Genomic DNA, 15,991 nt, shown 5'->3' on the forward strand with positions numbered 1-15,991 from the left:
TAGTATATATACAAATTAGAGTGTATAGTAAGTGTACTTGCTTCGGCAGTACATATACTAAAATTGGAACGATACAGAGAAGATTAACAACAACTGCTGCCTAGGACCTTCATGTGGGTATACAACCAATGCCTACCGTAGCGTAATTGTAATATTTATCAGCAAAGGCCCAACGTCGTATTACACAACCACTTACCTAACGTAGAGTAACTGTAGGACTCGTAAACAAATGCCCATTACATAATTAGACTGTAGGCCCACTATAAATTACACAACTATTTACCTATGGTAGTATTGTAAGAATCCTACACAAGGCCCAACGTTAAAGTTACAATGTTGGCCCTTTGTGGGACAAGCTGTGTTGGGCCTCCAACCTGGTGCACGACTACCTACCGACCTACCTGACTTGCCGTTGGGTAATTGTTGAATTTGCAAACAGAAGCACAACGAAAAAATTGCCCTTTTTTTATTTTTTTGCAGTTGGCCCTACAGCAAGCCATACGGCCAAATGTAACAATTAACCAACCATCAAACAAATGTGTATAGGCCCAACCACGGCCCAACCAAAACCACAACCGTTGAATAATTGTATGATTTATTTAAATAGGCCCAACGAAAAAATTACTCTAATGGCCCTCTGTTGGGAATCTTCAGGAGGGCCTTTGTCGAGGGCCCTCCAGCAAATCGTACGGCCAAATGTAACAATTAACCAACCATCAAACAAATGTGTATAGGCCCAACCACGGCCCAACCAAAACCACCACCGTTGAATAATTGTATGATTTATTTAAATAGGCCCAACGAAACAATTACTCTTATGGCCCTCTGTTGGGAATCTTTGGGAGGGCCTTTGTCGAGGGCCCTCCAGCAAATCGTACGGCCAAATATAACGGTTGCCCAACTAATACGTAAACAAAGGCCCAACCAAATCCCTACAAGAAAATGCTATTAGGGCTGGTACTCTCTTCCGACCATGTGACTGACACAAGCCTACGTCATCATGCGACAGCGCTATATAATAGTATGCAATAGCGCTATACAAAGTGGCAATGTTATTGTGACGTAGGCTTGTGTCACTCTGGGAAGAGAAGACCATGTTTTATTAGACTATGCTATTGGAGCTAGGTGAGCGACTGATCTGGAGGGCCTAGCCAAGAAACAATAGGTATATTATGACTTAAAACTTTATGTGAAACAAAGGGACCCCCATTTCAGGTGATAGATAGAATACTCTTTATTGGCACACCTCAGTAAAAAGAAACAAAAGAAAAGTAACAATTGATTAACAGGTGATCTTGTTTCTTAACATTTACTTTACGTACAGTCAGCTGCAATAACATGTTACGAAACGGAGGCCGCAAAAATATCTGACACGATCTTATTTGTAGAGCCATAAGAGCGTGTCACATATTTTTGCGGCCTTCGAAGAGTAACATATTATCGCAGGTGACTCTATTACAGCTACGCTACGGATGCTCGTCGTGAACTAACTATTCATGTTAGGTACCTATTGGAGAACTCCAATCTTTATTATTTACATGTAGGTATCTAGTATTAATCCATATTTTCTGTTTTTCTTGTGTTTATTGCTTGTAATCCAGGTACTTTGTACTGTGATAGCCGAAGATTAGCCTATGTTGCATCCGTGACACATACGTATCTGTAGGTCCTATCTGTGGTTATACAATGATATTTAATCAAGAACCTGGATATTGACTAATACTACTATTTAGATAAATAGGTGGTCGCAAACAATGTTATCTTACGTGTACCTGCCTACTTGATTGAAATAAATAATAAAATAGTATTATTACAAAAAAAGACGATGTACCTACTACCTAGGTATGTTAGGAGTGTGCGGTAAAACCCGATAAGTCGAACTAGGTAGGTATGTGTGACGTGCGTAGATAAGAGTTGTTATTTAACCTTTTCGACGCCGTATCAAACACAAAAGCTGTCAATCGGACGCCATGTCACCAAAGCACAGAATAAGTAATAAAACTGAAATTGAACTTTATGCCTATGCACGTAGGTCTATGTTGTTCTGTGGTCTGTGACCGATTAATCCGTCTTTGGCGTTGGACCTGCGGTGCGGATATATCGGTCATTGGCGTCCAAAAGGTTAAATGACAAAATATCTAGACTTCTCGGGCCCATCCCTCGAATTTATTATTGTATTCTGATGGCGATGGGATGGCCACGGTGTCGGTTTTTCGTCCGCACATCAAACGTAGTGGGTCAGCGATGGTGCGTACGCATACACGTGGCCCATTCCATAGTGCATGCTCTCATCCATCGCATGGCGATCTCGCTGGTCCAGCTGGGCCATCGTGTACAGGAGCTATAACATCACCTATGCATTCAGTACAAATATTTTGATGCCAACTGTATTTTAAGATTTATAATAAAACAACCAAATTACAAATTTTATGTGTATTAAGTTGGTAAAAAATAAGTATTTAAATGTAGGTCACAAAACAAACAGATTGGATTCTCTGGTTCTAGTTCTTTCCTCGCTATAAGACCACATGCAGAACAACTAAGGTAGTCACTGGATTCTATCGGAGTCAGAGTCAAGCCACAAAACATATTTATATGGCCATTTGCACATGAGAATCCTTTAAGGTTCTCGTCACAACATTGGCATGTGTACTCAAAATTGTCGTTAACATTATCAAAACCTGAAGGCACCAACTCGGCAAGGTTTTTCTTATACTTGTCACAATAATACTTGATATAATTCTTGGCACATGAGTATGTTTGTGTATCTAAATCGGTCAAAACTTCACTGTTTTGTTTTGTTCTGCAAACATCTGAAAATTCTGAAATCATCCTTTTTGCATGTAAAGCAAAAATCCACTCCTTCGTTACCTCTAGAGAAGTCTCTAGAAGACAGCCGCTGGAGTTATTCTTAAGAAGGTTTTTTAAAGTATGGTAATAATTCAAAAGAATTAAATACAACTTATTTCCATACATATTTTGATTAAAGTAAAGTTGACTATAGTCTACCGCAGGCAGTGTTTTTAGTCTCAAGGCTTTACATCTTAGTAGTTCCAAGCAATCCCAATAATCGGTCAGCTTTTCTGTCGGGTTTTCAAGAAGTAATGCCAATTCTCTTCCGTAACTTTCTTCTTCACAAAGGAAAATAACATCTAGTGTGATATTTTCTTTTCTAAACATTATCTTTCTGTTGCGAACAGCTAAAGCACATATAACACTGTTTTTGGAAAAACCAAGTCCGCATAAATCATGATTAGCTAAATTCTCTTTAAATGTTTTCTCTTCCACAATCACGTTTAGCGTTCCATCTGTAAGCATGATGTCAACTTTGTATATTGAACAGTTTATTGTACCTATGTAGAAATATTTGTTAGTTTCAGATATAACTGTAATTTTATAATCATTCAGGTTGTTTAAATATTCTGATAGTTTATTACAAGTATCATCTATCAGCAGGACAAGTAAATGTCTATGCTTATTGCAGATTAATATTATTTTGTCATTAATAACTCTGTATTTTAGGTGCCTAACAACCATTCTGTCCTTATGCGGCCATGGGCAGTCACAGTTAATTAATTTAGGACAATTATTCTCCCATTGGTATTTGTAAACATACAACTGCCCAAATATATTTGCCGATACTAATAGAAATATGTCATTTGATATTGGAATCCATTGCATGGTTACAATTTCATCCGCATCACAATGTTCCATTGTTAATTTTTCTATACTTATTTCATTGGCGCTTTGAAGTTTCCAGAAATGTATTTCACCATTTTTCTGTGCAGTGACAAAATTAAATGTGTCATTATATTGAGTGCCCCAACAGCAGGCACATGATTCTAATGCGTCAGCAATTTTTTTCACTTCGTCTATCTTTTGAGGTAAGTTTCCCTCAAAAGTATCTCTATATTGCTTCTCAATTATGGATGAAATATTGAGAAGACTAGAGTAACCACAGCTGGCGGGTGCAAAAAGCTCAATATTACCAACATTATTTAAAATTGCAATAACACTTTCATTGTTATGTACAAAATTAGGTGGTGACCACTGAACAGACACCACGCTAGCCAGCTCCTCCATCAGTTGGTCGTTGTGGGGCCACAATGCCGGGTTCAGCATCATTTGTATATAGTCTATGTTCTTAATGTTTCTTTGATCCATTATTTTCTTGGAAAACAAGCTTGTGGCCGGGCTTGTCTTTGGGCACGGGATATCAGTTAAAGTCCAATCAATTTTCTTATCCACGCATTGAACATTGTGAGTGAACTTGAAAATGGTAACAGTTTTTTCAGAGTTCAACGTTAAAATAGAATTTTCCCAGCTTAAATACGGCGTATCACCTTTATTGATGGGAATTTTCAATCGAGATATTTCACTTAAAGCAGATTGTGCCATTGTGTTGCTGATACTCTTGAAAAGTCCTCTTAAATCAGCCTTGAAATAGTCATAACGCCTGACAAAACGATACAGTAAGTACAATAACACATGACATGAGTATGAGTAACCTCAAATATTTATGTCAAAAATGACAGTTTTGATCATTTTCAGCGTTCAGAAACCTCTATACAAACACATTTAGGATTCTTAATTTAAAGCTGCTGATAAAAAGGTACTATGAAATCTATTTTTTACAAACTTATAGCAAATTACAATTCTTGTCTACTTTCATTTTCTTGCAAAATTTAATTTATTTGGACTAAAATAAACTTCAAGACAAAAAGTTTCTGAACGCTCTGGTAAGATATTTGAGCCTAGCTTCAAAACGCTCAAATGTTTGTAAATTTTTTGCTTTATTAAAACTGTCTTAAATATAATTTAAAAAATGTAACTGTCATAACAAAAACACGTTTCTTTGACGTACTTTCATAGTATCTTAATATTTCAGTATTTCTGCAATTCTGCATGCATAAAAGAAAATGTAAAACCTAATATCCATCCAGAAAGTCTATAATATTGTGGTTAAAATGGGGAAGCGTGTTTATAACGCTAAGGCGCGCCAAGTTGTTAAAACTAGCATAGATAACAGCAAAACCAACGAGGTATAGGTTCTTTTTAGCTACATTCATAATGACATCCTGAACGTTATCCAAACAACTAATAATATTCTGAGTGTGATCGCTAGCTGTTTGGACTCCCCCATAGCGAGACACTGGAATAGTTTGCATGTAAATAATTGACTGAATTTTAACTATTATTATTATTTATTTTGTGTTTGTAATTCCAAAATGTACCTTTTATTTTTTGTGTAAGACTGGATACTTTAATTTTTAATTTTATTATTTTAATCATTTTTAATAATTTATTGTTTTATTATTGTGTACGTAATTTTAATTAGTTTAATTTAATATGGATCATCTGTTATCTGCAATAAAGAATTGAATATGAATATGAATATATAATTATTCTGATTCATATTTTCAGATCAAACTTGACTTTGCAAACAGCGAATATGGATCGCCTGATGCAAGTAACATCCTCGCTCTGCCCGCAAAGAAACGACAGACAAAAATTATCAATGAAAAGAAGGAGAAAACCCGGTTCCTTTCAAAACAGCAGAGGAAACGGCTTGAAAAGATTGTTGACAAGAAAAAGAAGAAGGAAAACGTAAGTTGTGCTCTGAATTAAAAGTTTTTTTATTGATTGCCTGTATTTTCACAGCTGTGCAGTACCGTCTTTACCATAAGGGCACACGGGGCCCGTGCCCAGGGCCCCCATCCTCAGGGGGCCCCAAAGGACAGACAGTAACAGTATATTTGGTTACTCATAATGTGAGGGATACGGGCAGAGCAGCGCAAGGATCCTAGCGTTTAGGTTGCACAATTATAACGAATAAACACAGAAGTATATAAAATAGATATATTACACATGAAAACAGTACAAGCGTCAGTCAATAAGTGAAGTATCGAAAGAACATGTCAAATTCATAATATCACAACAACAAAGTAGCCAGTATAAACATTGCTTTTGATGCAAACCTCAACACATAATAAATAGAAGATCATAGTAGTTAAATGTTAGTTTAATTCGTTTTCTTTACTTCCAAAAGGGCCCCAAATTCTTATGTGCCCAAGGGCCCCAGCATAGTTTAAGACGGCCCTGCAGCTGTGGCAATTTAATGTTGGGAAGTAACATAGGTAGAGTCTGTTCGGAAAGAGAAGAGTCGTGAAATGTATTGGGCCCCATCCATTTCACGACTCTTCTCTTTCCGCACCAACTCTGTACTCAAAGAAAAGGCTTCGGGGCATTAAATATCTAGTTAGTATTAGTCTCTAGGAGATATAAGCTTGTCTATCTAAAGGTTGATTTTATATACTAAAAGATACAACGCCATACAGCTCATCATCAGCCATGCATCTCGTAGTACGTGTATAGTCCTAAAAATGCTCTTAATGTCTCTTTGTTTGTGGGCGCTGGTTTACCCTGAATCTCTTCTACTTTCTCCGGAGTCGGATGGAGCCCTTCGGCGTCCAGCATATGGCCCAAAAAGGTAATACCCCGTGAAGCAAAGACGCATTTATTAACGTTTAGTCGAAAACCCAGATCTTGAAGTTTTTTCAGTACTGCATTCAACCTCTGGTTATGTTCTTCCATATTTCTCCCTGTGATGGCTACATCGTCCAGGAGACACGCGACTCCTTCCATATCTGCCAGGGTGGTAGACATGAGCCTTTGGAAGATGCCAGGCGCAGCGCTCACCCCGTAAGCCAAACGATTCACCTTCATTAGTCCGATGGGTGTATTTAGTGTTAGCAGCGTCGCGGTATCATCGTCAACCTTGAGCTGAGTGTACGCCTGCTTCAAGTCCAGTTTGCTAAATATACTTCCCCCGCTAAGCTTCACGAATGCCTCTGTCGATGTAGGGAGCGGGTATGTGTCAACATCTATTGATGCGTTAACCGTAGAACGATAGTCTCCACAGATACGCAAAGATCCGTTATCTTTCTTAACAATTCTTAAGGGAGTAGCCCACTTTGAATATTTGACTGGTGTTAATACGCCATCCTTAATCATTTGACGCAGCTCATCGTCCACTTGTTGTTTTAGTGGGAATGGTACAGGGCGCGCTTTCATGAATCGTGGCGCGGTCCCGGGTCGCACGTGCAGTGACACTGGTGGTCCCGTGTACTCTCCTAAACCCTCCATAAACAAATCTGGATATTTATTCTTCCATTCAGCTACTTCCTCTTCTGACCAGCCCACGCCATCCACTTGCAGCCCCAACTTCTTAAACCAGTTCCTACCGAGCAAGCTCGATCCGCGGCCGGCGACCACAAACAGTTCACACTGGGCTTCTTTGTCGCCTAAAACCACTCGTACGTGTACCAACCCTAAGATTCTTAAAGGGGCACGGCTCCACGTAACTAGTTTCACATTTGTGGTATTTAATGGGGGTGGGTTGGACCACAACTTTTTAAATGTCTCCTCAGATATTATAGACCTTGAAGCTCCGGAATCTATTTCCATTAATAATTTGGCACCATTAAGATGCACATTTGCTGTAATCGGTTCACAGTAATCTTCAGCGCAGACATAGATCCCATTCATCATGTCTTCCTGGTCCGAGTTGGAGTCACATGAACACTTGTCTTCGGTCACATGGACCTTACCTTGTTTCTTATTGCAGGCCGAAGCAATATGTCCATGTCGCTTGCAATAATAACACTGAGCCTTACTGAAAGGGCACCGCTCATTCGGTTTATGTACCCGGGCACAATGTTTGCAATTCACTGATTGTATTTTATCAATTTCCATCTGGTCACTTTCGTTATGTGGAGTTTGCTTAGATGTACTAGCACGCGCTTCAGGATACAAGTCTGGGAACGTCGCCTGGTAGTTAAGACAATACTGAACGGCCCCCGTATACGTGAGGTCCTTGGTTTTCAACAATTCGCGGCGCAGGCGCTCGTCACGCACCCCAAGTACTAGTCTATCTCTCAACTGTCGCTTAAGATCGGCAAAGTTACACTTAGCACCGAGCAAACTTATCGCGCCGATAAACTCTTGCACGCTCTCTTGTTGTAGTTGTACGCGTTTATGAAACTTCCCCGCTTGTAAAATTTCATTTACTTCCGGCTCAAAAAACTGGTCCAAAACACGGATAATGTCCTCAAATGCAACATTAGTTGGCCTCAGCGGGACCAGAAGTGATGCAATGAGTGAATAAGTGTCTTTGCCACACTGGGACAGAAACAACGAGCGCGCCCGAGTCGGGTCCAGCGCCACGCCCGCCACGTCCAATGCACATAGTAATTGGTCCTTATAATCACACCACTTGTCCGTTTTTGGGTTAAATTGTCCAAGAAGCACCACATTAGAAAGATTACTGTTCATTTTGCGCACAAATTACATTAATTTACCGTAGTCGCCAATAAAAGATACAACGCCATTGAGGTCAGAAGCAAAACTCATTTATTTCCAAACTACCTTCAGCTGTCATTACAATTCAATCCTGCAAGTACCCATCTAAATACATAACATATACCATATCACATTAAAAAAAAACAGATTTTAGTGAATTGTAGTGCAATATCAATTATTATCATTATATTTATTTATTTCTTCAAATAAGTTAACAAATGTTACAGATTTAAACATAGTTGGGTGAATAAACTTTTAGAACACTGATTTCATGTCCGACTCCCTAGCAAAGAAAACTTGATATTATAAAAACCAGACAAGTGCGAGTTGGACTCGCCCACCGAGGGCTCCGTACTTTTTAGTATTTGTTGTTATAGCGGCAACAGAAATACATCAGCTGTGAAAATTTCAACTGTCTAGCTATCACGGTTCGTGAGATACAGCCTGGTGACAGACGGACAGACGCACGGACGGACAGCGGAGTCTTAGTAATAGGGTCCCGTTTTACCCTTTGGGTACGGAACCCTAAAAACCATGTTGATTTTTTTACTTTTTTGTTTTCAGGGGCATTATTAGATCCATAAGTATTGAATTAACACAAATTAACAACTTGTTCAGATAAAAGTTACATTTTGTATAGCAACACAGCAGAATAAAGTACCCATACAAATATTATAAATATTATAGTTTTTTTTGTGTTTTGTATCTGTACTTTGTATGTAATTCGATATTAAGAGACCATATCTAGACACGCGGTAGCGTGTCCAGCCAAGTTCAAAGAAAAAGGAACTGGCGACGCAGCAACCGTGTGTAATATTACACGAACCATTTCGAGCTACTTTTGACCCCTTCACAACTTGAAACCTACTTAACCTACACTAATGAAATTTGGCACATGTATTCAAGCCCCTTAGCTTGTCCAAAATACAAAATTTCATAAACGTAGCTCAAACAGTTACTGATAAATGAACGTTTAAAAACCGGCATTTTTGTGACTGACTGACATATAGATCATAAACCTAACCCACTTCCAGATGACCTAGAAACTTGAAATTTGGCATCAACATAGACTATTAGGTGTATATAGAGGGAAAAATCTGAAAAGTGGAAATTATTGATATTTGGTTGGAAAAAAAATAATTAATACTTATAGACCAAAAACCTAACCCACTTCTAGATCACTTAGAAACTTGATATTTGGCACCAAGGTAGACTATTAGGTATATATAGAGGAAAAAATCTGAAAACTGGAAATTATTGATATTTCGAGGGAAAAAAAATAATTAATAGTTTTAGACCAAAAACCTAACCCACTTCTAGATCACTTCGAAACTTGATATTTGGCATCAAGGTAGACTATTAGGTGTATATAGAGGGAAAAATCCGAAAACTAAAAATTATTGAGATTTAGATGGAAAAAATAATAATTAATACTTATAGACCAAAAATCTAACCCACTTCTAGATCACTTAGAAACTGGATATTTGGCATCAAGGTAGACTATTAGGTGTATATAGAGGGAAAAATGTGAAAAATGGAAATTATTGATATTTCGATGGAAAAAAAAGAATTAATACTTATAGACCAAAAACCTAACCCACTTCTAGATGACTTAGAAACTTGATATTTGGCATCAAGGTAGACTATTAGGTATATATAGAGGGAAAAATCTGAAAACTGGAAATTACTGAGATTTAGATGGAAAAAATAATAATTAATACTTATAGACCAAAAATCTAACCCACTTCTAGATCACTTAGAAACTTGATATTTGGCATCAAGGTAGACTATTAGGTGTATATAGAGGGAAAAATCTGAAAAATGGAAATTATTGATATTTCGATGGAAAAAAAAGAATTAATACTTATAGACCAAAAACCTAACCCACTTCTAGATGACTTAGAAACTTGATATTTGGCATCAAGGTAGACTATTAGGTGTATATAGAGGGAAAAATCTGAAAACTGGAAATTATTGATATTTCGATGGAAAAAAAAATTAATACTTATAGACCAAAAACCTAACCCCTCTTCAAGATCACTTAGAAACTTGATATTTGGCATCAAAGTAGACTATTAGGTGTATATATAGGGAAAAATCTGAAAACTGGAAATTATTGATAATTCGATGGAAAAAACATAATTAATACTTATAGACCAAAAACCTAACCCACTTCTAGATGACTTAGAAACTTGATATTTGGCATCAAGGTAGACTATTAGGTTTATATAGAGGGAAAAATCTGAAAACTGGAAATTATTGATATTTACATGTAAAAAAATTAATTAGGTAATACTTATAAACCAAAAACCTAACCCACTTCTAGATCACTTAGAAACTTGATATTTGGCATGAAGCTAGACTATTAGGCGTATAAAAAAGAAAAAAATCTGAAAACTGAAACTTTTTAACAATTGACCGCGCGTTAGCTAGGGTCTCCTTTTCAGCTTAGGCAAACTGCTTTTATGATGAATACCTACTATAGTAATTTCTGTACAAAAAGTAATGATATCCCAACAAAAACATAAATGTGAAATGAGAGCCAAGTTCAATATTAAGAATATGTGTCGTTGTTGACTCGCTGACAAAAGAATTGAGATCTATATGGGTGCCAAGTTCTGTGTTGTGTAGAAAATCCTGAAATTATAAAGGAGTTGTCTTGGCTAGTTTTTACGTATAGGCTACTTTTCTAAAATTTGGTTTGTTGGTAAAAACTAGCCAAGTCAAATCCTTTCTAATTTCAGGATTTTCTACACAACACAGAACTTGGCACCCATATAGATCTCAATTCTTTTGTCAGCGAGTCAACAACGACACATATTCTTAATATTGAACTTGGCTCTCATTTCACATTTATGTTTTTGTTGGGATACATCTCTTAGTAATTGTAATACGTTAGATTGAATTGTTAGTTTTATTTTATAAAATTGTTGATGTTATTATTTTTGCTTGTATGTAAATTCAATGTTGACGTGTAAAAGTGCCCTTGTGGCCTATTTGCTGAATAAATGTTGATGTTTGATGATGTTTGATGTTTGATATGTGTGTCCCTGATTTTTGTATGGGAGACAATGGATGTTTCTTTGCTAGAGAGTCTAGGGAGACGAAATCAGTGTTCTAAAAGTTGATTCACCCAGTTACAGATATAATATATTTATATAAATTGAAATTACAGAGGTCAGCTCTTCTGGAATCACTCGCTCAAGTCCAAGCATCGCTGGAAGTGGTGAATCAGATGACCACTATCTCCACTGTACAGACTCTGGGTCTACGCAGGCTTACAGATTTAAGTACTGCTGTGCCCGTGCAAGACGCCGATGCTAGCGGAAGCGAGAAGAAATTTAGTAGTATAGCTGGTACGTAAAAGTGGTTGTTTTAAACATTTGCGTAATAATTTGAATAATTGAATTTTTTACAATCTGTCAAGAGCTAGACAGTCAGTCTAGCACTTCGCTGGCCCAATATTACAGGGTTCTATGTTATATTTTCAAGATAGTTGAAATTCAACTTAATGTCACTATGACAATGTTCAAATTTCAGTTCGATAAAAGTGAAGTGAACTCTGTAAGATTAATCTTGACTATTAGATTATCTTGTGAACAATGACATTGTTTTCTAAAGCAAAATAATAGCAAGTAACAAAAACCGGACAAGTGCGAGTCGGACTCGCTCACTGAGGGTTCCGTACTTTTTAGTATTTGTTGTTATAGCGGCAACAGAAATACATCATCTGTGAAAATTTCAACTGCCTAGCTATCACGGTTCATGAGATACGGCCTGGTGACAGACGGACGGACGGACGGACAGCGGAGTCTTAGTAATAGGGTCCCGTTTTTACCCTTTGGGTACGGAACCCTAAAAATGCATACAAATAGCTACCATCTTCTCTAATTCAGATAGCCGAAATTGCAATAGCTTAACTCATTAAAAAAGGCATTTTGGCACTAAAAGTGGTACAACACTGACAGCACCAAGTGCCGCTTTCAATATTATTATCCAAGTGTCATTATCAAATTGTGAATTTTTTTAAAGTTTAACGATTTTTAGAAATTTGTTAAATTATTGAATAATACGTAATTTTAAAACTTAATTATACGCCATTAAGTCCCGTTTTCGTCTAAGTACATGAAATTAATATTCCATATATTTTTAGGAGCAAAGAAACGATTGCGCCTTCTAAAACTTGATAGTGAAGAGAAAAAAAAGAAAGCTAAATATGATCCCAATATAGTTGGTCTTGAAGGATCGTCTCCGGAAGGATCAAGCTCAGAATCTGAAGATGAACCAGAAATCATAGAAGAACAGAACATTCAAAGTGGAACATTAAATGATGGTAATAAAGATGAAACTGTAATAATCGAAGATGATGAAAAATCTAATAAAATTGATGCTGATAATATCCAAGATCTTACAGAGAAAGGACATAAAGTGTCAAGAAATGAGAGAAATCAAGAAAAAACAAAGGAAGTTAAAAAAGAAGTGAAGAAACCAGTTTTAGAACATCCCACAATTGTTGTTCAAGTTAAAAGAGACCCTAAGATTCAGGTAGCAAGGCTGAAACTCCCGATTTTGGGCGAAGAGCAGAGAGTCATGGAACTAGTCAATGAGAATGAGTTTTTGGTAGTCGCTGGTGAAACTGGTAAGTTGTTTGTTTTTTTTTTAACCACATCTTGTATTGCACATCTGGGTCTATTAAGGACACTATTATAGACTATTAACTCGCTCCTATTATTTCTTCTTTGTTTTAAACTGTGTCATTTTCAAGCAAAAGGTTGGTATCTTTTGCTTTGTCGCTTACAATAGGGACACTTTGAAAGGTTATTTGTATAAAGATACGAGCCAATTTCCTTCTTACGGTAAGCAACTGCGGTACTCTTTGATTGAAAACGACACAAATAAATACGCAGTTTTTAGAGCACCGTACAAAACTTTGTTCACGGTGCTCTTATGGGATCACTTCGGTCTTGCAAATCGGTTAAATGCGTTTTTCTCAAAGACCGTTTGATGTAGGTACCTAAATTTTGGAATAGTTATGGCAAGTACCATCACTAACACTGTAAATAAGTCAAAACTGCTTATTTCTGATTTTAGGGGGAAATTTAGGGGGTTGAGAGGGGTAGCTTGAATTTTTTTTTATTTGTAAGAATCATGTGGGGTACCATTAGAAAGCTTGCAAAAAATTGAGTCGATGGACTGATTTTGACTTCATTTAGAGTGCAATAGTTTCGATAAAAAATGCATTTAAAAATTATCAGCTTAACTTTATCTTTATTCGTTTTTCAACTGCAGCCTGATCTTTGGTTGCTTAGGGCTAGCTAACTGATGCTTACACTGGTCATTTCATATTAGGAAGTAGTTTTAGCGAGAAAGATCCTTAGTTAAAACTTTGGCATTGAAATTTATGACTTATGTCTTTGATACAAAGTTTAATTCTGCTTGCTTATTTTTGTGGGATATTTTTTTTCTGAATAGCCTACTATAAGTATGAGAGAGATCTACAAAATACAACCTTATTATATAGCAAATAAGTTTAAATTTCGAACAGGCTTTCCAACCAATTGACTATCTCAATGTGCCCAGTAAGAATCATATTTATTATTGCAGTTTATCTGAAAAAAATCAAATTAAGAATTCCGTTCTTCACTGTCGTTGTGTTTTTTTTTCACAATAGAGCACATAGAGTTAGTAAGGCGTATAGAGAAAGGGAACGGTGCTCTGAACACCGTAGTCTTGACTTCGTGCTTGGCCAATTATTTATTTTTACTTGATGCATGTTATTTAATAGATGCAAATATTTAAATTTCAGGAAGCGGTAAAACCACCCAAATACCCCAGTTCCTGTACGAAGCAGGGTATGCTGAACACAAAATGATAGCAGTCACTGAGCCGAGAAGAGTGGCGACGGTTGCCATGGCAGCCAGGGTTGGTTACGAGCTGGGTTTGAGTAGCAAGGAGGTGTCATATCTGATGAGGTTTGAGGGAAACGTCACTAAGGATACTAGAATCAAGTTTATGACTGATGGTGAGTCAATAATTATTATTTAATTAACTCGGTTAGGTGTAACTACATATTAGGTATATGAAGAGCCGGGTCCACACAGAGCGAGCATACGCGCGAGGCACGTCTACACTGGCCGTTTTGTGCGCGAGGAAATTGCCTTGCGCGTATGCTCTCTCTGTGTGGACCCGGCTAATGACGCAGTTTTGAGGCAAAATATTGTCATAAATGGAAATCGAATCAAAAAGCTCGAGACTAAACTGAAAAGGACATTGTTATTGATACTTACATATTGAACCGTACTTGCAGAATTGGACTACAGTTTGGTGGTTATAATAACGAATCACTTTCCAGGTGTCCTCCTGAAAGAAATCCAATCAGACTTCCTCCTAAGCAAATACTCAGTAGTAATAATCGACGAAGCCCACGAACGCAGCGTGTACACGGACATACTACTAGGCCTACTTTCAAGGATCGTTCCACTGAGGAGAAAGAGGGGTAGCCCGCTGAGGCTCATTGTGATGTCTGCTACGCTACGGGTCGAGGATTTCACGGAGAATACTAGGCTTTTTAAGGAACCACCGCCGGTAATTAAGGTAAGTTAACACATCGACATCGTATATCTGTCGTCATCATCGTCGAGCAAACCATTTGTTTTATTTATTTCATATCTGAATTTTAGTGTAAGTGTAAGGCCTGAGTGGACGCTCGAGTTGAGCGTGCAGCGAGCGGGGCGTGCGGCGTGCATGTTAAACAAATGCAAACGTATAGGAGCGGCCTTAGTGCACGCTGCTCAAATCACTTGTGAGCCCGACGCCACGCTGCACGCCCCGCTGAACGCTCCGCTTCGAGCGTCCACTCAGGCCTTACAGGCCTCAGGCTAACTTTTTGGGGGGAAGTTACACTGAAAAGTTGAAAACCCACACAAATATCTCTACTCTTACTTGGTTGTCTGGTATTGAAAGTGGTTAGTTAAGGAGAGGTATCATCTGTCTATTGAGAAAACATCGACATCTGATCAGCAGAAATGTATAATCGCAATTCCGAGGTTGGTCTGAAAGTGAAAGTAAAAGTTGAAATGATTCAAAAAATCCCATGATGCTGAGCCATGAGGCTAAATGTTACAAAAACCTACATTTTTGTCTTCTCACATAATCATGTGAATTCGAATACACCATAAGTACAATCACCTGCAATACTATGTTACACAACGAAGGCCGCCAAAATATCTGACACGATCTTATTCGAGCGTGATCATATTTTTGCGGCCTTCGAAGAGTAACATATTATTGCAGGTAACTGTACCTAGTCTTCATCCAGTCCATTAGTTGTGCCTTGAACTAATTTGTAAATGTAATCATTGTAACCTCTTTGTTTTTAGATTGACTCTCGACAGTTCCCGGTGACAGTGCATTTCAATAAAAACACATACAGCGATTACCTAAAAGAGGCGTTTAAGAAGACTGTCAAAATACACACGAGACTGCCGGAAGGTGGCATTCTGATCTTCGTCACTGGACAACAAGAGGTAATTCACCAGCGATTGATAATAAACATAGATGACGAACTAGCTCTGTAAAATGACCCCACACATATTGTGCCACGGTGGGTGGGGCGTAAATATTGTGCCAC

The 15,991-nt window shown here is 37.7% G+C and overlaps 2 protein-coding genes across 2 annotated transcripts in view; one reads left to right on the plus strand and one right to left on the minus strand.

Annotated features, from left to right (window-relative positions):
- Positions 1-2,418: 2,418 nt before the first annotated feature.
- Positions 2,419-4,486, minus strand: LOC134799964 (uncharacterized). The gene has a single exon (XM_063772394.1). It carries the CDS (start codon positions 4,396-4,398, stop codon positions 2,437-2,439), a length of 1,962 nt encoding a protein of 653 aa, XP_063628464.1. The 5' UTR covers positions 4,399-4,486; the 3' UTR covers positions 2,419-2,436.
- A 373-nt stretch (positions 4,487-4,859) lies between these two features.
- LOC134800275 (probable ATP-dependent RNA helicase kurz) overlaps positions 4,860-15,991 on the plus strand; it is a 28,325-nt gene continuing 17,193 nt past the window's right edge. Inside the window, exons 1-7 of the mRNA XM_063772785.1 lie at positions 4,860-5,042; positions 5,425-5,607; positions 11,537-11,717; positions 12,515-13,000; positions 14,168-14,383; positions 14,714-14,955; positions 15,741-15,887. Coding sequence (XP_063628855.1) covers positions 4,968-5,042; positions 5,425-5,607; positions 11,537-11,717; positions 12,515-13,000; positions 14,168-14,383; positions 14,714-14,955; positions 15,741-15,887 — 1,530 coding nt within the window. The 5' untranslated portion in view covers positions 4,860-4,967. The remainder of the gene's footprint in view (positions 5,043-5,424; positions 5,608-11,536; positions 11,718-12,514; positions 13,001-14,167; positions 14,384-14,713; positions 14,956-15,740; positions 15,888-15,991) is intronic.

Source organism: Cydia splendana, chromosome 19 (genome assembly GCF_910591565.1).
Source record: "Cydia splendana chromosome 19, ilCydSple1.2, whole genome shotgun sequence".
NCBI lineage: Eukaryota > Metazoa > Arthropoda > Insecta > Lepidoptera > Tortricidae > Cydia > Cydia splendana.